At 39.7% G+C, this 26,692-nt stretch overlaps 5 protein-coding genes across 5 annotated transcripts; 3 read left to right on the forward strand and 2 right to left on the reverse strand.

The window, feature by feature from the left end:
• Positions 1-2,705: 2,705 nt before the first annotated feature.
• MELLADRAFT_46588 (family 18 glycoside hydrolase) lies at positions 2,706-4,633 on the reverse strand (the record flags this gene model as incomplete). The annotated part of the gene is made up of 7 exons (XM_007404676.1): positions 2,706-2,949; positions 3,029-3,547; positions 3,615-3,691; positions 3,789-3,925; positions 4,011-4,180; positions 4,307-4,371; positions 4,457-4,633. 7 exons carry the CDS (start codon positions 4,631-4,633, stop codon positions 2,790-2,792), a joined length of 1,305 nt encoding a protein of 434 aa, XP_007404738.1.
• Positions 4,634-7,332: 2,699 nt separating this feature from the next.
• On the forward strand, positions 7,333-10,815 carry MELLADRAFT_115064 (uncharacterized protein; the record flags this gene model as incomplete). Its single annotated transcript, XM_007404273.1, has 5 exons — positions 7,333-7,453; positions 7,503-8,485; positions 8,566-9,084; positions 9,158-9,946; positions 10,039-10,815. The coding sequence occupies 5 exons, from the start codon at positions 7,333-7,335 to the stop codon at positions 10,507-10,509; spliced, it is 2,883 nt and encodes a 960-aa protein (XP_007404335.1).
• Positions 10,816-11,471: 656 nt separating this feature from the next.
• Positions 11,472-12,655, forward strand: MELLADRAFT_46591 (uncharacterized protein; the record flags this gene model as incomplete). The annotated part of the gene is made up of 3 exons (XM_007404274.1): positions 11,472-11,621; positions 11,820-11,883; positions 11,949-12,655. The coding sequence occupies 3 exons, from the start codon at positions 11,472-11,474 to the stop codon at positions 12,653-12,655; spliced, it is 921 nt and encodes a 306-aa protein (XP_007404336.1).
• Positions 12,656-12,944: 289 nt separating this feature from the next.
• On the reverse strand, positions 12,945-14,891 carry MELLADRAFT_41694 (uncharacterized protein; the record flags this gene model as incomplete). The annotated part of the gene is made up of 4 exons (XM_007404675.1): positions 12,945-13,387; positions 13,460-13,888; positions 13,987-14,391; positions 14,485-14,891. The coding sequence occupies 4 exons, from the start codon at positions 14,683-14,685 to the stop codon at positions 13,361-13,363; spliced, it is 1,062 nt and encodes a 353-aa protein (XP_007404737.1).
• A 557-nt stretch (positions 14,892-15,448) lies between these two features.
• On the forward strand, positions 15,449-16,402 carry MELLADRAFT_70641 (uncharacterized protein; the record flags this gene model as incomplete). The annotated part of the gene is made up of 1 exon (XM_007404275.1): positions 15,449-16,402. The coding sequence occupies one exon, from the start codon at positions 16,149-16,151 to the stop codon at positions 16,347-16,349; it is 201 nt and encodes a 66-aa protein (XP_007404337.1).
• Between the last annotated feature and the right edge of the window lie 10,290 nt (positions 16,403-26,692).

Consider the following 26,692-nt stretch of genomic DNA (forward strand, 5'->3'; position numbering starts at 1 on the left):
GTTTCTCGGTAACAAGATCATCTGTGATGCTCTTGGATCCACTGTTTGACCACAAATCAATTTAAAAGCAAAAATCAAGATACATATAAGCTAGAAATGATCGATGCAATAGGAACAGAGAGACTAACGGTCCAAAAGTATCAGGACTGGGTATGTTTGGGTTATCCTTGCTATTTTGTGGATCCCCATTCGCGATGTGGTCATTACGGCATCCATTACCAAACTGCAGGGGAGAGAAAGCAAAGCGGATGAGGTTCGGTTGATAAGTCGATTTTTTAGAGTAAATGAGCATACTCGACACATCCCGCGTGCGAAGTACTGACAGCTATTGGTTAGGATGGAGAATATGGAAAGTCAATAAAACAAGTAGAACGTCGATAACAATTTGAACAATCCTCACTTACGCTACCATCTTGATGAACTGAAAACTGCAATGCCGAGACTGTTGGGGATTATTTTGGTGAATAGGCTGAGCCGAAGTAGCGATTCTCAAGAAATCTACAAATCCAATCAACCCTCACATAACCCATACTCTCAGAGCCACACTTATGGCTATGGATATTGACAGTGTGTATGTGTTCAACCGACTGTTCAACGTCCCAGTCCTCACTAAACCCATACAATGATGAATATCTGCAAGAAAGTCGCGGCAGCCATATGCGAGCTTCATACTTCTCATCACATTCCTGGATTGGCCCAACAACCGTCCACGTTTACCTTGGCTGATGGATAGGCTAGAATCTAGGAGCCCCAAAAATTTTGAGCTTGCAGAGTAATAGTATGAACAACGCTTCAAAATTCATCAGATAGCGCTGATGTGTGCTTGTGGCTCATATCATGCTTTGGGATTTTTCTGGCACAACATTTCCCGCGTTGAACCTTCTTTGGTAAGAAAAAATCAAAATCTGGAGAAAGAAACACTGAGCTTTTGGGGGCATGCTCTGATCCTCTTAAGTACTACCAGGCATATTTGGCACTTTTCCATAGGAAAAAGCTCTCCAAACAGCCCGCACAAGTTCAACTACAGTAGGCCACAGATAAAAAGTTTTTATGTTTTCAGATTTTGTACTTCACTTTTCGCAAGTAGCACTCCATGATCAAGATGTAGCAACCATTATAGATGCTCTGAAATTGAATTTTGGACTCTGAGTGTGACAATTGGCATTCTAAAAGATGTATATTGACCGGGACAATTAGGTGTCTCTAGAAGTGTGTTTCCACTGAGGAAACCATGTTGACGGGTCTTCCAAATTAATTTTGATGCTGTTCCAACTTGGGTGTGAAAATTGAGCCTGCCTTCCACATTGGCATCTGTAGGTTTACCGTTAGATTTATGCGAACTAGGATGGCGGTTGTCCAATTTCTGGGACGATTGGAGCCCTCTTTATGACATGAACGCTGTAAAGTTGTGTTTGCGTCATCTCCGATGGCCCACCTCGGAGTACCCTGTGTCGATCCCGTTAGCCATCGCATCTTAGAGCCGATTTGATGCTCAAAGTTGAAGGTTAGGACGGGTCCACAGCTTTATCCCAAGTTCAGACAGACGACTGAGAGGCGATCGCAAGCCTTCGATCAACTTCCACTAGCTTGTTGAGTGCAATTGCACGCTCCGCATCTAACTTTCGTTGCATAGCTTTCAAGCTTCCAAAAGCGCGCAATTTTAGAATAATCACAAAGCGTCAAATCGACGCACTACGGCAAATCATAAATACGGGGATAAATGGTCTCTCACTTGTCTAAGCGTTTTTGAAGCTCAGCGGTTGGACGATCTCCGTAATTTTCTTCCAGATGGACTGATGGTGGGGGAACCACGATTGGCGGTGATGACGATTCCGGCTGCAAGTATTGTCCAAGAAGGAATCCAACTTTAAGCCAAAGCACAGGACGATCATGTCAGTGAAATCAAGACCTGTGTCCGAATCGAACCATTATGACTACTGAATTTGCTTGAAGCGGTTGTACTTGCCTGAGACGATTCCGATCGAGGTCATCATAGTTGCTCTCACAGTAGACATCTTGCTCACTTCGACGCTCGAAACCAGGGGCGCCAACGGGAGGAGACGAAGGTGACTTTCATGAAACTTTCGATGAGACGAGCTGGCCACCGGCCCCGGGCGACCCTGTGGGCCTCGAGTACTGGGCGCAAAGGCTACCGCCGGGCCGAATGCCAGCATTTTGGGACAATCACCCAGATCTCCTCTGTTCTCCTCTTTCATGGTCCTGTTGGTCTCCCATTTTAATTCTCTTTGTGATGAAATGACACCTCAAGCCAGAGCTTTTAGCCTTGTTAGGGCAAAATCGGCTGCATTTGTTTTGAAGTTGATTGCTATCTTAAGGTTAGGTGTAGTCCCAACCTGGCCGCACAACACGGTGTCAAATAAAGCCAGATGGAATAATATGAAGAAATAGTTCATCTAGATATCACATTGGTTAAATTATAAACAGGAAATTCATACGTCTACATAGGTAAGTCCATGACAAAAAACTGAGATCAGTAATCACATCTTTCTATGATAACAAATTCCACTCGTCTGGAATTGATCATGAGCTACTCTGTCTTTCATTAAATGTGTGGAAACCTGATATATATTGTACGAAGTTACTAGGAAGTTGATGTTCACGCAAGATAAATGTGTGTCATCTCTTTTAGGTGTCTGTGAAGACCACTTATGGGATAAACATGTACGAAGAAAAAAAAACAATAAACAGAAAAGTGGATCAAGCTATACGGTGAATAATGTCTAGTGAATTGAAGGATATAGGACGTTGAGTCAAATTACTTTTGTTACTTAGTAGCTTCCTTGTACAGCCTGATCACCATTGTCTGATTTGAACTTAAAGTGAGAATCATGAGCTTGATGTTCCGGGCCAAATCGATGGTTTTGACGATGAGTTGGGCGAGCAGGAGGCTTGTAGTCTTTCAAGTTATCCCACTTACTGTCAGGGTATCTACATATTTTGGGGGCAGGTAAAAAAGATGAGCCGAGATCCATATATCGGTTCGATGAAGATATTCCTCTACACTTACCTCAAATGGTTTTCAGTGCTATCAAGTTCCCCAAGTTGGGATGCTGCTAACGGGATCAAGGCGTGGCCGGTGGTATTCTTATCCGCTGAACTTTCCCACCACATCACACCACCCATCCTTCTGGATTTGATATATTTGACTTTCATCTCGACGGTTTTGGGTGAATCAAAGGTAATCAACTCTTGTTTGTCCGAATCATACGAATATGCTCCTATCGCCTCCGTGTCCTGTACAACTTTGGCACCTGGGGGTGGTAGTGCCTTGTAGTCGTAAACACCTTGCTCCCAAGTTCCTTGACCGACCCCGCTGTAAGACTCGCCGATACCTTTTGTATTCAAAAACGAACGGCCGTAAAGGGGCATGCCCATCACCAATTTCTTCGCTGGAACTGAATGGGCAAGGTAGTAGTCTATGGCGGCAATGGTAGAGAAGTTGCCTTGATTTACAGGCTCTGAGCTCGGACGCTTGAGGTTAGCCTGGTGTCCAGAGACCGTATCCCAAGAACCAGCATAGTCATAACTGTAAAAATTTATGACAGATATCATCAGAGCACACTTCGAAAAGTTAAAGTATGAAGAAACCTTACGCCATTAGGTTAATAAACGATAAGTATCTATGCATTTTTTTGAGGTGCAACTGTTTGTAATGTGATGGACCACAAGGCTATTGAAAGAGATGTGATAGCGAGAAGGCAAGAATCAGACATGTACATCAGATGATCCGATTCCGAGGGAACAGAATTATCAATGTCCAGACTTACTGCTGCGATAGTCAAAAGGTAGGGATGTATTTCATCCTTCTTTTCTTTCAACTCCCTCAAGCCATGATGAATAGTCTTGAGTAATTCTACCATCTGATCTGCCTCTTCGTCACTTGTAGGGTACTCCCAGTCGATGTCTATTTTATTCAGCAGATAGGTGTTTGTCGGTCAGTCTCCATTTATGATCTCGGGGCGTGGTATAGAGATAGAGTGAAGACACACCTAAACCATCGAGACCGTAATTTTCTAGGATATCGATGGCTGATTTGGCAAACGTTTGTCGTTTTTCGTGAGTCGAGGTCGCGGGGGCAAAGTTTGAGCTGTAAGTCCATCCTCCTATCGAGAGCAAAAGCTTCAAATGACGGTGTTGCTGTTTCAGCTTTCGGAATTGGCTATCATGGTTCGAATGAAATCAAAAAACAAGGTTGTTGCGAATGGACATTGATCGGTGACGTTTTCATCAGCGATACACCTCGAAGCACTGTAGGTAGGTCGTCTAATCTCAAAAGTCCGCTTACTTGAAACATCCATACAAGTTATTCCCCTGGTCATTCCAGCTGTCACCTCGATCAGCCCAATGTATCTAAGAGAATCGATTCAGGCGGTAATCAGCATACGGTCAATGATGAGATTCGATGATAGATACAAGAGCATGAAACCGAACAAACCTGCTCGTCTGCCCAACCATCGGATAGGTAGATCTCCCCAGTTTCAGGTCTGACATTGGCAAAAGCGTAAAAAACGTGTGTGATGGATTCAAAGGGCAAATCCCACGGGAAGTGGTTCCGACCATAGATGGCCCAATTGACAAAATAAGTGGCAGAGATGGCACCATTAGCAGGCATATAAACTTCATCGATAGAGTCGTCGCTCATCGCTCTGGTCTTCTCGGCATCCCTTCGAATCAATTTCCGACCACCAGAGATTGGTCGAAGTAATCTTGATAAACTCATAGAAGGTTTTGACCAAGTGACGTCATTGCCACCGACATGAAGAGTACCGAGAGAGCCGGTTGTCGACTGAGAGGCTAACGCCCGAAGAGTTTGATTGAGAATTTGACGATTTAGATATAAGGAGCTCAGTAGCAAGACAGCCGAAAGAGCTAAGAATCCTTTGACAACAGCACGTAAGTGCCCACTCCGAGCCTTACGGACGCTTGACCTTCCTATGAAGAACGGTGATGCTGGGATGCCGTCCAGTTGCATTTTGTTGTCTGTGACAACCGGTTCCGAATGCATGGCGAAGGACAGCAAACTTCCTAAGTAGAATCAATCAAATAAACAGTTCGACAGGGTTGGAGTCGGAGATGACGACGTCGTATTAAAAGTATCTGGACGGGCGTTAGGAGGCTCCAATAACTGCTGTTAGAGATAGCGTGTAAGAGCGCCTATCTCAAGGCGGTGAACGCAAATAACGATGCTTGCGCTAAGATGTTAGTATTTTGATAGTCAATGAGGCTGAGGTTCTCGAATAAGCAGCGGGGTATGAGTCTTGGGGTCAGGCCTGCAGGAGTTTTAAATGTCTTCGCTGGATCTTCGTACGTCTAAGAACTGTCACGGAATCCTTCACATAGAGACAATCGTTAGCAGGTAGTAGATGAAGATCATTTAGCGCTGAGGAGTGTGATGCCGATCGACCAGATCCCTCCACTCGATCGACGACTGGTGAAGGAAGCATGTGGACTTACCGCACGAGATACAGAGATGATTTCAAGCTATGGACAAGTTGATATGCGACTTTTATTTTTCACTGACTTGCAATCTGGGTCTGGAAAAGGACTCTTCACGATGACTGATGTTTATGAAGTTATGCCACATACGATATACGATACTAGAAAATAATGTTCAAAGAGACTCAGTGAAAATATAAACCAAGCGGGTGACAAAAAAAAGGAGGTGAAAAGAGATACAAGACATCAGTGGTAATGTCATGAATAGGAGAGTTTCGTTGAGTGATTACCGGGGAATACGACCAGCGCTTACGAGGATGAAGAACGTACGGGGAGATCCGGAAACTTGATATCGAGCGATCAGCGATGTACTCGATTGAAGCACCAGAAGTCAGGGACCTGGGTCAAAAAAAAGCGCAAGTATGCATGGTCAGTCTAGAGCACAAGAAAGGAGATACATCGGAAAGTTAACAATACTCCTGGCTACAAACCATCCTATGATCCATCAACAATTTCCCTTCAATGGACCACAGCAATCACAAGGATAATCCAACGGGATCGATGACTGCATCCATCCCAAATCAATTACATCACTCATCCACTACTTCGGAAGCGATGGATATCATGAATGACACGCCGTCAACTCGCACTCAGCCGCTCGGCCAGTGTGCCTCGAATGATGGGTGTTTGGTGTGGTTTTCGAGATGTCTGGTCGATCTTAAAAGCGAGCCATGTGTGACTGCATGCAGATTCAACGTGACGCCGGGTACATCAATTTTTCAGGGAGGGTATGAAGTAAATGTGCTCATAGGGCGCCAAAAACATTGAGAGCCTGATCGAGAGTTCAGGATTTTGGCTCACACCGTCCAACTTTATTTTTTTCACATTGATCTATGCGAGAAGCTGGCATGTCGCCGCGAATAGTTGCCGGTGTAGTGAAATAGTCTTAAGGAGATCCAAGACAGGCCGATGTAGTGACGAACAAGCTCCATATTGTGCACAAAAAACTACCCCAGTACTTCAGGGTGATTCAAGCTACCCACATCCAAGGACATCTTGGGGGAGAAGGACTCGGAGAATTTGTTTACATTGGTTGTCGAAGTTCCTCGATTCTGCATTGATAGAAAAGGTACCCACCCCACTGTCACCCGCCAAGGTAGGCTTCTATTCAGCTGAAATATAAAGTCCTCTCCTTTCCTAATATATGTGGCACATGGTTCAGTGTGAAGGTGTGTAAAATGGAGCCGTTTTGGTTCAAAGACGGATCTGATTGTTTGATACCTACCCTCGTTTCTCAATGTCCCATTCCCAACTTGACTATATAGATATGTCCCTCCTCATTGCAGGCTCCGGGGGACGGCTCCGGGCGATGTCTGCGATTGGTGGGGCTTATGTTAAGCTATATAGGGAAACTATACTTGGGGAAGCCTGTACCCCAAGTTCATCCCGGCAACTGTGCCGCCGTGTATAATCAATTTACCGCACAAGTAGCTCTCCTGGCCGTGGCTCTTGGTCGCAATCAAAGATCGGGTCTTCTCTCATGTGCCCTTTTGTTCTAATTTTGAATCTTCAGCTTGCTCTTTTGGGACTTTCATCTTTTGACTTCACTCTTACTTAAAAGTGCCGTGAAAAGGCTCACAAGAATGCATGTACGTTCAGAAAAAGCGGTATTTAACAGCGAAGAAAGATGATGAGCTGATTTCTTAGAATGTGATGGATGGGTCAATTTCCAACTGCATACCTTTTGCAGCGCTTCGAATCTTGAATGAACTTAGCCAACCTTGCTCGCAGGCTCAGCTCAACGCCGCTTTTGATGGAGTGAGCCAGAGTGAGGCTTACAAGTTCACCTTGTGCACTTGAGGCCCCGCAGGAGGGATGACCCAGCCAGACCCGACCCGGCCGAATCCAACGGTGTCAACGGTAGATGCGCTCAGTACTGTACCGCAAGTCGTCCTCGATTTCGAAGGCAAAAAAAAATCAACACTTCATTTTTTTGGTAAGCTCATCAAACATTTTTTTATCAACCTTGCCATCAATGGCCACAGAATTGAAGAAGTCAAAAAAGTCAAAAAAGCGAGAATCTGAGTTAATCGAATCAACTGATATTATCATGAAGAATCCTACAAATCATATTGAAGAAACTTCAATCCAGCCTAAAAAGAAAAAATCAAACATTGATAAATCAAAGGACTCTAGCAAAGACTCATCAGATCAAATTACTTTAGAAATAGAAGAAGTTGAAACATCAAAAAATCAACCCGATTCTCAGGAAAAGAAGAAGAAAAATAAGAAATTGGATTCAGTAGTGGTAGATGTGTCTAAGCTCGAGACTTCAGACTCGGGCAAAAAAGAGAATGTTGAAGAGAAAGAGAATGTTAAAGCAGTAGAAAACGAAGACAACGTTGAAAAGAAAAAGAAGAAGAAAAAGTCAGTTTCAAAAGTGGAAGACGTACCCAAAATCGAGGTCTCAAAATTAGACCAGAAAGACAATGTCGAAGCAGTGGAAAAGGAAAATAATGTTGAAAAGAAAAAGAAAAAAAAGAAATCAGATTCAAAAGTGGAAGACGCACCCAATGTCGACACTTCAGTTCTTGCTCTAGGAAAGGAAGAGAGTATTACAGTAGTAGATAACGGAAACAAAGTCGAAAAGAAAAAGAAGAAGTCAAAAACAGATTCAAAGGTGGAAAAGGTACCCGATATCGAGACTCCAGATCTTGTTTTACAAAAGGAAGAAAGTGCCAAAGTAGCAGATAACGGAAACAATACTGAAAAGAAAAAGAAGAAGAAGAAAATAGACTCAAACTCGGCAGACGCACCCAACCTCGAGCCATCAGATTTACCTTCAGGTAAGGAAGAGAGTGTCAAGGTGTTAGATAACGAACTCAATACTGAAAAGAAGAAGACGAAGAAGAAATCAGATTCCAAAGTGGCAGATGTACCCAAGATCGAGACTCCAGATTTTCTTTTAGGCAAGAAAGAGAGTGAAAAAGTTGTAGATAGTGAACTCGATACTCTTTTCAAATCATCGGTGAGTGAACATAATCTTTTAACCTTTTTGCGATCTCAAATTAACATGTTTGATGCTATATCATTTGTATCTCCTGTCAGGCTTTTCTGCCAGCTTCTGTACCCGATATACGAACAACGCAAAATGCGACCTCCTCCAAGCCTACAGCCAAAAAAGCAGAAAACCCTTCCACAAACACCAATCTCCCTCGTACCTCAACTTTATCTTCAAAGCAACCCAACCCCGTCGTCGAGTCAGACGAACGCCCAGATACCGGAACTTCTGAAGAGGTTCGTTCGGCCTTACAAAAAGCTCAACGCTTTGCACAATCTTTACGAGCAGCCCCATCGACCACCTCAACCAACACCAAATCTCGAGCCATTATCTCGGGCAATGTTTCTTCTGATGAAGAAACCGGACAAGAGTTAGATGATGATGATGACGACGAATCTGTATCCAACCTTGTCCATGAGACCCTTCTTTCTCGAAAAAATTCTGCTCCTAACTCACATCAGCGTACTCGAAAAACTCGACCAAGCATTCTAAACGAAACTCCAGAAGAGCGTAACTTGCGCACTGTTTTCGTCGGAAATGTCAACGTAGACTGTGTCAAGAATAAAGTGAGGCCTATTTCATCTTGTGTTTTAAAAAGTTTTTTTGAATCGATAATAATATGATCTTAAATCACTCTAGGCTCTTGCGCGTGACTTGATCGATCATCTCTTGAATCCTGAATCAGAGTCCGAACCCCTGGCGCCACGCTCACGCATAGAATCTTATCGTTTCCGTGGAATCCCTCTAGCGACACCCATCGTCAGCCGTGAACAACAACCTGAAAACCGATCAGAAAAACGGTCCAAAACATGGCGGGAGACTCAAAATTCGTCACACGCTGATCCATCTGGGAAACCTACTTTGGACAATCCTGAAGGTGGTAGGGTAGGTCGAAGAGGAGCCAAGACAGCCTTTGATGAAACAGGAACAGCCACACTTCCAGAAGTGCAGTATCTTACCCCGAACCAGAAACGCAAAGTAGGCTATGTGACTGGCGATTTACATCCAGAGGCCAAATCTTGTGTTGCCTACTTGGTCATCTCACCACCACCCGAATCTTCACAATCCGAAGAAGATGGTTCTTCACTGACCGCGCAAGAGCTTGCCAAGTTGATCAGCGAAAAGAGTGACGCTACAAGTTTTATGGGACATGTCCTTCGATGTGATCTGGCTGGAGCCCGGCGTATCTCTCAAGATGGATCAGACGACGCGCAAATCATCGATTTTGGAGAGCAGCGTCGGACGCTGTATATCGGTGGCCTAGATTTCATGGAGCACGAGGACACTGTTCGAAAAGCTGTTGAAGCCCAACTGACGGCTGAAAAGGAAGGCCCTCCTTCTGATGGTGGGACATGGGTAGAGCGAGTTCGACTTGTGAGAGATAAGGGAACTTCACTTGGTAAAGGATTTGGGTATGTGTTACTTAAAGTATGTACGTTTTCGACTTTTGAAGATCATGATCAATATACTTGGTCCTAAATTGAGTGCAATGCTGATTTTGGATGCATTGATTTATATAGTCAAAAGATGCAGTCGAAGAGATGTTAGCACTAGAGTCTTTCAAGATTGGAAAACGTAAAGTCCGAGTACAAAAGTATGTTGTTCCAGGTAAATGTTCAGCCCTCAAAAAGTTAGGTCAACAAATCCAAACACCATCAACTTCCACTTCAAACGATAAACACGAAAAACCAAGCAAACGAGTTAAACTTGATCTTACACGAGACGTTCCTGCGATTTATAAAGGTCCAGATCTTTCTGAGGCACTTAAATCGAAAACTAAAGATGAAAGGAAATCCATCAAGATGAGTACACCTGCTAGAGTAGAAAGAAGAATCCTTAAGAAACAAGCTAAGTTGAAACTCAAGATTGCTGGACAAGAAGTTGATAAGAAGATTGAAGCTGTGAAGTCTAAACCACTCAAACGATCTATCAAGAAACCTATGAGCCGGGCACCCAAACAGCAACGTCGTCCGGATAAGAAGAAGGCATGATACAAAGACTGTGAGTTTGAGTTTGTTTATCTCCCTTTTTGTTGTTCTTACAGATCTTGAGCTGATCGCCCATTCCTGATGTTTTTAAGTTCATTTTTTTAATCAAAGATGATAGCTCAGTAGCTCAATGACATGATAGAGCATCTGACGTTGTCTTCGACGGTAGCTTGCTCAGTTTTGCCATGTCCTATTAATGTTAATGAAAAGTGATTGTAGGATGAAAACATTGTAACTGCAAAACTCCTTGACGGTTGCTTGAAAAAGAAATGAACAATTAAGATCTGAAAAGGTTCTAGTTGGATTCCTCATAGATAGATCTTGATGAGGAATTTTGTTAATTCCATAATTTGGATGTGAGGCTCCCTAAAAGATGAACTTTTGATAAATTCCTCTTATTCAGCCCATCCAGATGGTTTATACGACAATATCTGAGGGTATTGCAATTTGTGGTAGTCAAGTTTGGAAAGATATATATCTAATTTGTGCTGAAGTTGAAACTTGGTGATGGTCAAAAGAGTTGGCTCAAAGATGCATAAAACTCCTCAACCTCTATTAGAAACATACAGAATAAGATTTATCCATAGCTTTGTAAAACCATCTTTTTACTATCTATTTTGTTATATTTTGTTCCCATCTTCTTCTATGAAAAAAGAAGATAAGCTAGTTTTTCCAAGTGATTGAAAGTCATATGAGGTTTTGATGAAAGTATGAAGATATGAGAGTGGTTTTAAAGAGCCCCAATGTCACAGTCAATGATCTATTCTTTGTAAACGTGTCGGTACCGCTCTTGGCCCCGAAGTGGTCTCAAATCCCAATCCACCCACTTCAAGCTGTGCAACATCCACCACCACGACATCGACATCGAACAGAAAACCATCAAACTAATCAAATCACTTCACTTCACTCCACTTCACTAAACAAACACACAAAAGACAAGTGTTCTATTGAAATAAACAATCAAAATGGACGTAGTTCTACAAGGTCAAAAATTAGATGAAGAAATCAATGCGATCAAACGACATTTACAAGCAATCTCAAATCAATCATTAAAATTAAATCATGATTATAGTTCACCAACTAATCAAAGACCAAGAAAAGTTAATATTCCTCAGGTAAGACTTCTTTGGAACCTGTCTTTTTCATTCTTTCTTTCCATTCCACGGTGATTCGATTAAAAACCGTTGAAAGATCATCATAACTTTATTAATCTTACTAATCTGAAACTTATTGACGTTTTGCTTTCTTAATTCATCATCTCGATCGTCCTGTTGATTTTTATCCTATTTTTGCTTTTATTCATCTCTCATCAGATTCCCTTGGCTGAACTTCCTGAACCTAATTTCAATTCCACTACCACCGATAGTTCTTCATCAGGTTAGTTCTTTTTCGATCATATCTCATAACTCTTTCACTAATACTTCATTTCTTAATCTTCACAGAACCTATCCCTTTGACCATCAAGTCATTAAAACCAGCTCTGGTCTTCAATTTGACTTGTTCACCTACTTCAACCATTGCCGAATTAAAACAACAATTAATCAAATCCAACAGTACAGCACCATCTCTAGATTCTCAACGTTGGTTATACAAAGGAAAAGCTTTGGCAGATAACAAACTTTTGAAAGAATACGATTCCATCAAACCCAACGAAACGATTCATCTGATGATCAAAGCCAGCAGTATGACTCCTAGTTCAGCCTTAACGGCTTCTAACCCAACCGAATCAGAAGATCCAACGACTCCAAAAGCCAATATCTTATCATCATCCACTTCTGATACTTCTCAACGTTCTCCCAACCCTCCTGTACCGATGAACATTCCAAAGATCACCATGGAAAATGATGGAGGTCAAATGGGAGAGATTCCGATCATTGCTAGATCTAGATCAGGTTCAGTTCATACCAATGCATCTCATTCACCTCATACTGGTATCTCGGAATCCTTTAGATCCTTGGTGACTAAAAACGAATTTTGGGTAGACTTGAAGGATTTCTTGACTCAACAGTTTGGTCCTTATGGACCGGGTGAATCGAATGCAAGACAGATGTGGGAACATTGGTTTATTGCTAGTAAGGAATGGTTATCGGCTAGTGATATTGCTAGAATTAGAGAAGCCGCTGGGATTTCTGGTATGGCTGGACGTTGATTAATGTGAATCATGGGGTTTTCTTTTTCTTCATGTTTTAGATGTGCTTTGAAGAACGAAGAATATGAGCAGAGAACTAGCTATGTAGTCAGAGAAGAAGTTTGATTTTTGTTCGAGGTTTTAGACTCATCATCCTGATATGACCTTATATTTTTGAAGGTCTTCTTTTTATTTTCACTTTGTTTTCAATTTCAAGCGATGTGATTTAACTGAAAGTCAAATGTGGGGATATACTTAAAATTGAAGAAACATGCTCGAGTTGCTTAGTTTTGAGTGAACTATGAGATTTGAAGGTGAGGATTCATGAGAATAATAATTCATAAAATCGATCGATCACAATTTAAATCCAAACAATTTCCAACTTGATCAAATCATTCTGAATGATTGATATGATATACCAAGAATTAATCAATGAAATGTTCAAGATCAAGAATAAGGAAAGAAAACATTGAGAGTTAAAGAAGAAAATAAAGTAAAAATCATCCAAAAAAAAATATCAAGTCTTTACATTCTTCTTTTGTCATTCAATCTTTGATAACCAATGAATGAACAATACAAATCCATTATTGATCAGTAGAGTATATTTATAAATGAATGAAATGAAGTGAAGGTATGAGTAGAGAGAATCCATAAAGAGATTGAATATCGAGATTTGATTGATTAAGCCAAAAAGACTGAAAAAGTTCAAAGTTTGGTGATTCAAATCTAATTCTCTGGTTTCTTAGAAACAAACTAAACCAAGGAATCAAACAGCAAAGTATAAGTCAAGACGAACAAAAGATTGAGAAAGAAAAATCGACTTACCAACATCATTGGAGTAAACAATTTACTTTCACCACCAGCCACTAAAGCATCAGCCGCGACCTTCAAAGCTTCACCGACTTCAAAAGTACCTTTATGAGCCATTCCCAAGAATTCTAAAACCTTTACAGTACTCTGAGTGATGACTTTACCCATCCAAGTCATTCTAAAGACCATCACATAATCCCATAAAGTTTGACATTCACTTAAATTACCACGTAAAGGATAAAACCAAGGGATCTCATCACCTACATCAGCTAAATCTTGTTCGACTTGGATTTCGAATCCTACTGATTTTAAGGCTGATCTTGCTTCTTTGATGGTTCTCATTTCGGCTATTCCATCTCCTAATTCGATGCCATGACTAATCTTTCTGTGTTCTGGATTCGTTTTATCATATTCATCCGTCATACACCATTCATACATTCCAAACTAAACCAAAAAAAACCAAAAAAAGATCAAAAAGAAGATTAATTTAAGTATATAAAACAAGGATGGGAAAATGGATTAGATTCAAGATGAAGACTTACGACCCCACCCGGTTTTAAAACCTTAAAGATCTCACCATAAACACCTTCCCAAGTTGGAGCATGACAAGTAGCTTCGATAGCATAAACAGCATCAAAAGAGTTTTCACCAAACTGTTCAACCAGTTTCATAAAATCACCTTTAACAAACTCGATTTGATCTTCCGAAATCTTTACATCTGAATTATACTTTTTAGCTCGATTGATTTGATATTGATTATTATTGATTCCAATGATTTTCACTTCACTAAACCTATGTATCTCTCGTGCTGGTCCTCCGACTCCACAACCTACATCTAAGACTTTCATACCGGGTTTTAATCCAATCTTTGATGCTAAAAAGTGTTCGTGTCTTGCAATGGCTTGATAAAATGATTCACCAGGGTAATATCTAGCGAAATGAAAATTCTTTAAACCCACCACCACACACACACAAAGAAGAAAAACATTATTAATCATCAAAACCTTTTGGTTTTAAGAATCGGTCTTCAGATCACTTACTTTACCCCAACCATATTCATATAAATCAGTTGCACCATCATAGTATGAATTCGTTACGTTTTCATATTCATCGATTCTTTTTTGATGATCTGATTGATTATCTTGATTTGAATCTGATTTCCAAAATTTAGTATAATTTGCAATCCCATTTGAATCTTTAACTGATTTTCTTTGATTTAATTCTGATGTTGGTTTAGTCATGATGACTTGATGAACTTTTTTTCGTTTGTTTAGGTATTTATATTCAAGTTGGATTGTATTTTACTTTAAACTGAAGTTGTGTTTTTTTTCTTTTGGTTGATGAGATTGAAGTGATTGGAAATTTATTGAGGTTTTAATTGGGGTACTGTATTTCACTGAGATGTCAATCGGATGACATTCAATGCAAATTCAGGTCTTTTTTTCCCTTTTATTGCATGAAACACAAAGTTGATTGCGCGCTTCACAGAGCTCAGGGATTTTGTATCCCCCTCTTGACCCCCTATGTCCTAACGTCTACCAGAGTCACAAGGGAGAAAGGAGGGTGGGATAGAGTGATCGCTGTACCGATGGTTTGGTTTAAACACAATTCGGGTCCGATTCGAAAACTCGGCTCCGATTTACAACTCAAAGTTTTAAGACTCAATCGGTCCGACTCCCGATTTCATAAACTCGGTTTTTTTTTGTCAATTAACCTTGTTGATATTTCTACCAAGTCTCGTCCCTCAAAGTTGCTCTCTCATTCTCTTCTTTCTTTCTGATATTTTAGAAAATCCTTTTAAAAACCCGCCCTCCATCCCAGAGTTGAGGACTTTTTCCTCCTCAAGCCTATATACTCTTGTCATGACTCATCAGGCCCAGGGGTACTAAATCATAGCAAGAAAATCATTCCTTACTTTATATTTTTACCCCTCACCTTACCACACAAGCTCTTGCTGTAGGTAGATTGGACCTGACGAGATTTTTCCTATAGCCATCTAGAGTTATAGTTTTAAATATATAGGAGATACAGCTACTTGACACCACTCTACAAATCAATGTACAAACTTGACTCCCAAATCCAATTCAACATTTCTCAAATCATAGTAAACTTCCTATTCTCAAAAAGTATATCCAAATCCAAAGTTCATATGTGTTTTTTTTCATTACGTATGTAAAAGGATTTAAAAAGTTTCCTTACGTTTTCACTTTACAAAAAAAAGAAAAAAACTGTGTAATTGTCTACGTGTTTGATTTTAAGTCAAAAAAAAACTTGACCAAATTGAAAAAAAATGAAGTCAAGTGAAATTTTAATCATGTATTTTATAGAGAAAAACAAAATGGTTTTATGATTTTTTGTTTTGTTCTTTTGAAAGAGAAATTGGAAGGTACATGTATGAAAAAAGTTACTATAGAGAAAAGAGTTACTATAGAGAAAAGAGTTACTATAGAGAAAAAAAGTACTATAGAGAAAAAAGTTACTATAGAGAAAAAAAGTGACTATAGAAAAAAAGTGACTATAGAGAAAAAGTGACTATAGAGAAAAAAGACACTACTATAGAGAAAAAGTGACTATAGAGAAAAAAGACACTACTATAGAAAAAAAAGATACTACAATAGAAAACAAAAAAAGGGATTCATACAAACTGATAGATTTGTGAAAAAAAAGAAAAGAAAAAGATATATGTAGATTTGATTGATTGAAAATGATATGTAAAGAGGATCCACACTGGTTACACAAGAATGAAAACGATCAGGGAAAAGATACTATTAACCAAACCCATAAAAGTACATCTAATGTCCAAACCAAAAAACACACACACAAAAAGCTTAATGATGATTTCAGTCTTGATGAAATCTTGGAATTTGAAGATCATGATTGCTTAGTAGGTGTCATAGGAGGTTGATAATATCTTCTAGAACTAGGAGGCATAGTAGCCCTAAGTTCAGCCAAACTAGGAATCAAAGCCTTCACATTCGACTTGACTTTGAAAGACGCTGGTTGATGTTTTTTGGAATGATTGGAAATCTTAATTCGACCTGAAACATGATCATCATCATCGGCTTCATCCATCATATCAGATTGTTTTCGTTTACGAGACATCAAAGGTGTTGTGAATGAATTAGATTTGATCAAATTCGAAATCGGTTCTCCTTTGAAACTCAACAGCGGATTAAGATTAGATGAAAGTTGGATTTCTTGAGAAATTATAATCTTCACTTTTTGGTTCTCTTCTTCAATCGAATAAGAAGGTGATAAGAACTCTTTCATCTGTTCATCTGAAGCTTGGTTTGTACTTAAACATGATCTTGGAATCCCTTCGTCCTCCTGAGCATCCTTAGAAGATTGGTTCATCAGTCTTGAATGTAATCTTAATGGTTTAAACTTTTTAAATGATTGGATTGGTGTGTGTAAATCAGAATGAAAAAGTTGAGTAGATGTTTGAAAGGATTTAGTTAAATCATCTAGTTGATATTTGATGGAGTCTTCCACTAAAGTAGGTGATGATAAATCCACATCATTATATTCATGATGGATGAGCTTTGGGGTTTGATCAACTGATTGATTTTCTTGAATCAGATTAGGATGTGAATTGGATTGAATCAAATCACGTTGAATGAATTGACTTCGTTGTTGTCCAAAGAATTCGAATGGATCTAGTTGAGAATCGAATTGAGTAGACGTCGATTTAGGTGAGATGATCTCTAAAATCGATTTCGGGTTGGGCTTTCGATCACCCGTCTCAATCGATAATACACTTGATGATGAGCTTGGATTGAGATTCCATGTTAAGATCTTGGAATGATGATGAGAAGCTTCTTGAAGATTTGGATCAGCTTCCATCGATTGGTTTGGATTCTCAATCTGTTGGTTAGGTGTATCTATCGAATCGAAATCATCAAATCATCAAATCATTTATGTGATCATCAAAGCAAAACAAAACAAATTAACAAATTACACATACCTTGGTGAATAAGATCAGAGTATAAAGAAGTGTGAATTGATTCCATTTCGAATTTGGGAGTGGTTCCTTTGTTAAAAAAACCTTTCAAAATAGTCGCTAAGAAAAGAAACCAATGAAAATCCATCAAGTTAAGATCAGAAAACCAAATCCATAATGTTTGGTTAAAGAAGAAATGGGTTGGTGACTTACAAAGAATCAAAGAAATTCAGCACGGAGAATGGATGATATATATATGTAAGACCAACAAAGTAAAGCTTAGATTGAAAAAGTTATTAAAGATTTAAATCCGAAACCAATCAAAGCTTTGGTAGTGGTGCTAAGTTTGAAAAGATGAAGATTTAGATGATAGATTTGGATGTGAATGAGTTATAAAGTGTTTGTTTGGTATGAAAGTCTTTTTTTGATGAAGAAGCCAATGCGATCCAAAAGTGAGGATGAGAAGATTAATTGAGTGAGTATGTAGTGTGTTGAAATGCGAATGATTGTAAGGTAGAATTGATTGGGGTAAAGGGAAGAGAAAAAAAGGTACAGGATTTGATTAAATCAGATTAGTTGATGGTGGTTGATTTGTTATAGGTTTGGTTGAGATGAAATTAGTCGAGTGAAGTGGTAGTGAATCCAAACTTTTAAGCAGAATGTTGTTATTTAAGTAAGTAGAAAGGTAGATTAGTGATGATTTGATTTATTTGACTCTATACGATGAGATGAGATGAGATGAGATGAGATGGGTGGGTTATCGATCCAAGACTATGATCAATCAAAGGTATTTATTGAAGAGTGATAACCTACCTACCGTTGTTCCATCAATCAATCCTTTATGATCAAAAATGAAATCAAACTTTGATCGATTTCTAACCATTAAAGTCTGTTGATTGGTGATAAAAGCGATGATGGTATAAGTCAAAATAAAGAAATCGGTTGACCAGTCACCCAACTTGTAACCAACTCTTTCGATTCCCCTTGAAAACTTTTCATTCGATTCGATTCGATTGACAAAGAAAAAAAAAGGAAATCTAGCAGAAACCGAGATAAAGGAACGGAGGAGGAAGAAGATCTGGTTCAACTTCGGTTGTATGTAACAGAAACACACACTTCGATCCTTTCAAATTGATTTATTCACCAATTCATCTTCTTCTTCACTTCAGTAAAACCTCATTCATACATTCAAAAACCCAAGGAAGATTCACCATAATTTCAATCATCATTAGGATCTTCTTATCACTCTTCCCTGCTGCCTCTGTTCATTCAGATATAATTCGGCTTGATAATCTGAAGGATGATATGTTGGATGATTATTGTTAACATCCAAAAGTGTTTGCAGTATTCAGAATGATGAGATCCTTGATCAATTGAAGTGACTCTCAGATCTGTTAACAAGGAGAAAATCAGATATGACCCAAAAGACTGATATGTGAAATGATCCTCATTCTTTTATCCCAAAATGACCAATCTTCTTCAAATTCATAAATCTTTAAATCTCAAAACTCGTGTTTGATTGAGACGAGATGAGAAGACATTTGGAGAGTGTTAAATTTTCATTGGAAAGCAAACCAAATTAACCAATCAACATCATTTAAAATCATTCAAGTTCTTCTTTGGTTGATATTAAAAAATCAGATGGCATTTGTTTCTATTCCAGAAGAGCTCTAACATGAGATAATCGTTTATAAGACATCAGTTTACCTCAATCTAGAGATAAATCTAGTCTGAACTATAGATTAAGATACACCAGGTCACTATAATGCTACAATCTATCATCATCAATTAGGGTCTACAAAGTTTTTGTTCTAGAAATTTCCAGTCATCTTTTTCCAGAACACCCAAAGCCTCCTGCTCTTCTGGAAAACATACAGTGTTGGTTATTCTAAGCTTCAGAATACTACAAATTCAGAACACACCCAAAAAAAAAAACTTCTGGTGTTCTGGGGAAACACTTCTGGAAATTTCCTGCCTGATACACACATGTTTGTTTGGCTGAACAGGACTCTTGATGTTGGCCATGCACAATCTTGTGCAAGCTTGCCAACTTGCACAATCTACTCACTGCAAGTCATGTATGGACAGAAAGCCAAGTAAACTTCAGATGCACCATACCTTACCAGCATACAAACCACAAACTGGGTCTATTTGTGTGCCATCCAGCTGCATGAGCTGGTACCTCATGCCGGGGGTCAAAAGTCCCTCCATGTCTATTTATGGGATACAAAGTAATAACCCAGAATAACTAGTACCCGTACAAGGCACAAGGGAGGTTACTCCTGTCCATGCCCGCACTTGTGTAGTGTGTCATCAACATCCCAGACCTCAGCTTATCTCACCACATGGACATTGGCTGCTTAAGTAACCAAAGGATTGGATAAGCAGCCATCAGTGCCAGGAGGATGAGCATGTGCTGATGATCCTTGGCTGAGGCCTGGATGCCTTCAGAGATATAGGAGACAGCTCCCTGAGATCCTCTTTCCCCCATCTCAATTTTTTTGTTTCCAACTTTGATTCTGGTTAGGATCAAATCTCATCGACCCCCTTGCTGTTTCTCTAGCTTCCTGATCTTGTCTTTTTTGGTCCTCCCACCCTCCCTACATATTTCTTTGTGTGTCACACACTCCAGGAGGTTGAACACTCAGGGTGTATCACTCCCCCTTGTGTTCTCTCCTGGGGTTTTGTTTGTTGTTTTTGTGTGTCAGAGTTTTATTCCCCTTACCTTCACAGGCATGTTCCGGCATCCTCAGGTTCCCTGCGGAGAGTCATGTACCTTCCCTTTCTGGATGCTGTTAGAAGTGACGGTGAATAAACCCCCTACCCCACGCACACCATACTTGATTGTATGGCATACACATATTTCCAACAGTCACACTTATGCAATATCAGAGGTTAGGGCTGTCCTATAACAGCTGCCTATTCTTGATAAAGAAAGTACACCATAGGTGTATTTGTACGGCATAGTCGTACACTCACAAGATCAAGGCTACTAGAGATGCTGCCTCATTGTGAATGTACTTGTCCAAGTTTCCCAACTCACACTTTTTGGCTGAAGTTGAGAAACTGGGAAACCAGGCAAACAGGCAAGTACAGCCAACAAGTCCAAGTTGGAAAACTTGAACAAGTTCTGGGTTTCTAATTTGTATCCCAGAATTTATGTCAGCAATTGACCAAGAGTAGGTCTCACATTTAAACAACTCAAACTCACTCAAAGATGATATTGCAAGTCAAACCATCACTTGTGCTCAGATAAAAAAAAAGATAAATGCCAAATGCCAGACAACCTGCTCCCAAATGCAAAATTGAAATTCACAATGACCAACATCTTGAAACTCATATCAGTTGATTTTTCAGAATTGAAGAGCTTGAGGAGTTCAAATGCCTGGCTGCATTGTGGAACCATGCTGAGTGTTTCTGATGGTGAGGACAAGTTGTTTAGCTATTTTTTGCACTAGGTGCACACCCATCAAGAAGTCAGTTGTCCGCACCTAGGTGTGACAGTGCCCCTCAATAAGAGAGAGTGTCCACAACATGAGCACCAGCCAAATTCTGGAGTTAAGTGCATACTCCCCTTAAGCTCCCAAGCCATAGCCTTTTTTTAGAAACCCCGGTAATCGATATGTGGGTCTTCTATTGAATTTGTCAAGAACTCTACTAACATCAACCTGAATCAACCCCAGACTATATTTTCAAAAGCATCCTGAAATAATACAAATCACAAGCTCTGGTCAAACAGTTCAAATTCCACAAAATGTTTGGTGTGAGCAAACTTTCTTACACACCAGACAAGCTCACTCATGTGACTCAAATTGAAAACATCCTGTATGCTGCCAACTCCACTGAGTCTACTTCTCTTTGGCCACCCAACATTGGCTCTGCACAGTAAAAGGTGGAGGAGCTTGAATGTGGTCTGGAAGGACCCCAGAATGTCCCAAAAGAGGGCACTTAGCAAAAATCCAATCTTTTCAAGGTGAATTTTCACCAACATTTCAGAATCCAAGCTTGTTTGCTGTACCCATTTCTTTGCCAGGCATATGATATTGTTTGGAAGATACAATGGAGAGGGATCAAAAAGGCCCTCTGGGCCTCTCTTTTGGTTTGGTGAAAGGGCTCTTTGACCGAAAAACATCAAGAGGAATTGATAGATAGTGTATCACAAAAACCAGAAACACAATCATTGAGAAAGAAGAAAGTAGATTCTTTGAAGACTACTTATCTCTATTAGTTTTCTAAGTCTTGTGTTTGAGTGCTTTTAACTGGGATTCAAATGCTCTGATAAACTTTGGGGCATCAATAGGAACAATACTTCTTTTAACCATTTTTGAGGATGAATATGGATAGATATGAGTGAGAAAAACAATCAAAGAAAGTTGAAGCAAGACAAGCGCCAAGATTGCTTGAGGGGGACCAACAGAAAACCTATTGGAACATAATGTAATACAGACATAGGAACCAAAAATACAGTACCTTGGTGTATGGAAGTTGAAGCTGCAACAGAAAATTTCTTAACAAAGGCATGTTCAATGTGGGCTTTTCCAAGTGGTTGAGCCCTATCCCAAAGGGTGTACCAATGTAATTTGCTCCCTGGAATGTTTTTCCACTGCTCCAATCCATAGGCTAAAATTGTACAACTTCAAAAATCTTTTCAAATAGAGAACTTCTGCAGTACATACTTTGAAAGCTTTGACTACTGTTAGCTACTGTTGAGCTTTGTTACTGTCACCACTGTCACCACCTTGCCTCAAGGAAAATCACTAAAATATGTTTTTTTGCGCAGTAACCTCTGTAGGGATATTCCAGGGTCCTGGTCTGGCACATCTTGAGGACACTACTGAAAAGAAAATCAAATAAATTGAGGTGTGTAAAAATTCAGGAGAAGCGTTGTCAATACAATATGAACAATGGATTGATGATGGTGGGAACATCATTGATGAGAAATGTTTGATCAACAACCTGCTGTCTCTCAAACATTCTGCACCCTCATAACTCACCCCTGATCAGTTTGACACAATCATCCAACTTGCAGAATCCCACACATGATCTGAAGTCATTTGTCAAACTTACACAAATTCAAAGGAGCAAAAGATTGATGCAGCCAAAACAGCACCTGCAACCTCAACATGTGATTCTTTGAAGCCAAAGCCCATCAAACAAAAACTAAAGCCATGTGTATCAACTAAAACCTGCAGAGCCATCTACTCTGAAGAGCTCAAGGTCCTTACCAACACTGCCACTATACTACACTATACCAGTATAGCAGTGGCACTATACCGGGTATAGTTTGACTATACTTTGAAAAGACAGTATAGTATAGTATAGTATAGTACGTACTTGACTAAACTATACTAAACTATACTGTGCTATAGCAAGAGTATTGTAGTATCACCTTGAATACAACCCCTTATAATCAAAAATATCTCTTTTGATTAAAATTGACAAGAGCAGTCAACAACAAGGTAAAGATAAAACATAAGTTTTGCCAAGATTGCTTGGTTTTTCAACTCACATAACAATTTGAATCATGTAGACACAACATTGTGAGTGTTATGGAGATTACACAGCAAATATGATTTTGTTCAATTGTTTTTCTATCAATTGTTCTTCATGTAAGATTTATTGGCACTAAGAATAAAGGAGAACCCAGCAAGGTTTCCCCCTTATCAGGATACCACAATAGATGAAATCAAACTTGATTTTTTCATTTTTTTGTTAGCTTGTCTATAGTTAGAATCCAACATGAAAAACAAGATGAGATATTCTTGATTTCAAGTATTTCAATAAAAACCAACACATTTCAAACTTGTTAGTACTACAAAAGAGATAGGATTGGCCATGTTTTTGACTGAGTTGTAAGTTGAAAGTGATGAGCTGAAGAACTTGAGAGATAGAATAAGTTTTGGTCAAGCTTATACTCTTTACTATATAAATATCAAAAGGGTTCTGGTGAAGCACAGGTATTCTTTTTTGGCAGAAAAAGAGGTGTATAAAGTGATGTTCTTCCAAGTTGATCAAGATTGATTGAGCTTTTTAGTAAAGAAGAGTGCAGCCTGTGTCATCCAGAGCAGGCCCCTACATAAAGAGTATGAAGATCTGGGATCATACCACAACACTTGTGACCCCGGTTACCATCGTGACTTATTCGCCCTTTTAAACTCGGGCTATGTTGCAGCTTGGTACCACCAAAGCGTTCGTTTTGAGGTCTCAATCAGATGGCTATGCGGCAGCGTGATTCTTGCCCCTTTGAAGCTTGTAATAAAGGGTATCATTGATCCGTGTGAGAGCTTCGAGAGATGAATGAATGCAAATGAACCCATCTGAAACCAACCACAGCCAGTAGCACAGCTTATGATGATTTGGATTTATATCAAGCAAAGCTTCATACCAGCATTGAAAAATGTGAGGGAGAAGCAATAGTTATGGTCCTCAAACCTGTGCAGAAATTTGTGCAAGTTTTGTACAAGTTCTGTGCAAGTTCTTTTGACATCTTGCACAGAATTTGCACCAAACTTGCAGACTTAAGAGTTACATATGTCAAATTAATTTAAAAGCCCCGTTATCACAAGGGCTTCCCATCCTTGAGCCCAACCACTTGCTTTCCCTGCAGAGAAGCAGATGGATGATTACAGTGATGGCTCAATTACCTCCCACACATCAAGCTCAATCCTATTTAAGTCCGATACATCTTGATCCAAACCTTCAAGTAATTTCCCCGCACATTGCCAATTCAACTATCACGACATCCCCCTTACCAATCGTATCTTCGGCCAACTGGGTTCAAAGTCCAAGTGCAATCACTGGCCAACCACTTCAGGTTGCAATCATCCCTCCTTTGATGAACACACCTACCTACTGCTTATCCCGATCTAACAGTCTCACCCAACAGATTCCAAATAATAACTCACCATCAAATACTATGCATGACGAATCAACACTTCCTTCAAATTCTGTGACTCAAAAACAACCAAGTCCTGACAAACCAAAAAAGAAGAAACGTAAATATACAAGAAGGAAGACTTCAGATACAGCAAAAAAAGAAACACCTTTGCCGAAAGAATCAACTGATCAGAAAAAAAACATCTCATGGAAAGCGGAGCTCAATTCTGAGGGGAAAAGTAGGATTGTTCTGATAATTGAATGGTTGGGAACAGCAACCACAACAGGGACACGATATGATTGGTGGAAGGGAGAGATGGACATGGACACACGAACAATCTACAGCAAGAAGGATCTTGGTGAAAAAATGGCTGAGTATTTGGCTGAACAAGGTTTACCCGGCCAAGATGGGAAAGGTGTTGAGACACAGGTCAGTGGATCAGAACCGCTCCGTTTGAAATAATTTGACTAACTTGATTCTATGTAGATCCGAACCCTCGAAACAGGCTTTACCAAGGCTGAAGACTTTCGCAACCGGACTGGTGAAGGTATTTTGGATGATCTCAAAGAACAAGCACGTAATGAGAAAACTAGGAACGGCTACGAATCTGATAGTGATGAGTGGCAGGTACTGGTGAATTCAACCAAATCCAAGTTTGACCGTATGTACTGAGTCATCTTGTCCAAGCAGACTTGGAATGGTTGCATGCTGATGTTTTCTCATCTCAACAGAGCTTTTGTTCCGATACAGCCCACACTACTACGATCTCCAACCGTTTATGTCCACACGCACTAATATCATACCCCAGTCTGTACGCGAAAGTGGGGATGTTTTAGATGAAGAGGACATTCTTCCCTCTTCAAATCGCGCACGCAACCACTCTCCAATCAGCAACATATCATCATTACAAGAAAGCCAAGAAACCAAAAGAACTCGATGTGAAAGTCCTTTCGATAATGATTTAGAGCTACCCCCAAACTTAGATTTCACTGAACTGTCGAACGGTCCGGATTATGGTTCAACTTCCCAATCCCAACAATTATCACCTTCTCCAAACAACTTCAACAATAATGTAAGTGGTCGAAACACACGGGGAAGACCTATCAAGCGTCCAAGATCACTTCACGTCGATAACAAACTAGGTTCTAGGTCCACCTCAACCTCGGCTTCCGATGTACACAATCTCTTAGTGTCTCAACTACCCTCACGCGAAGAAAAATTAGAGAGGAACAAGCTTGAGAAGGATCGATTGATGTTTGAGGAAAAGTACATGAAGGCAGAGCAGGATGCACGACAAGAAGAGCTCAAAACGCAGGCTAGACTGGCTGAGGCAGTTTCTCGTCACCTTTCAGGAGGTGATGATGGTTTACAAGAATCCGATCGTGCCCAACGTGCTCAACTTAAACTCGAGCAAGAAAGACTTCAGGTGGATCTTGTAAGATCTCAGTTGGCTCGCAGCCGTGAAGATCTCATCACAGCGAGGAGTGACCGCAAGTTGTCAATGTTGGCTAAGTATAAGGCATTGGGTTTTTCACTTGAAGAAGCCAAAACCTTAATACAAGAGGACGAAGACCAGATACGAAGTAAGTGATCCACCATCTTGTCTCAGATTGGTGTTTCCAATCCATTATGGACACTCCTGACCAGTTCGTTTGCTCTGATAGGGGGACTTGACAATCATTCTCAAGAAAACAATTGATATTTAGTTCGGTGTGACTTACACTCAGTTACTTATGAATGTAACTTATTTAGTTTAAAATCTCTTTCTTTCTTCAATTAGTGTTCGTTTCTCTTGAATCAACTCGTTGTGAAGTGTTTGAAAATCTCACAAAATGGTTATCATGATTTTGAATCGACTTGATGTGGTCATTAATAACTATACTCTTGAGAAATATATTCCTTTGGTTTTGATTATGGTCCGTGTTAAACGATGAGAATTCATATTGATGAAATGTGTTAATCGATCGAAATTGATCACATAAACGATGAGAATTCATATCGATGATATGTGTGAATCGATCAAAATTGATCAATTCATAAATGAACAGATTCACTTATATCAATTTAAGTTACTCAAGAGTCTTTAAATTGCATTCCATATCATTTAAATGTGTTAATCGATCAAAATTGACAACTCTTAAAGTAACAGATTCACTTATACCAATTTAAGTTGGTCAAGAGTCATTAAATTGCAAAAAGGTTTTTATTTGATTTGAAAGCATCTTGCTGAGACATATTCTTTTTGAGAACTTTACAAACAAGGTAGGATGAAATGGAAAAAACTATAAAGATTCACAAAAGATACGAAATACACGCATGCGAGTTTCTTTGTCATCATCTAGATGTATTTCATCCAAGATGAAAGGGTCTTCAGGATCCACAGGAGATCCTATATTATACTTGAAGGTGCTTTGTTCTTTGTGATCCAATA

This window comes from Melampsora larici-populina (assembly GCF_000204055.1).
Source record: "Melampsora larici-populina 98AG31 unplaced genomic scaffold MELLAscaffold_2, whole genome shotgun sequence".
NCBI classification, from domain to species: domain Eukaryota; kingdom Fungi; phylum Basidiomycota; class Pucciniomycetes; order Pucciniales; family Melampsoraceae; genus Melampsora; species Melampsora laricis-populina.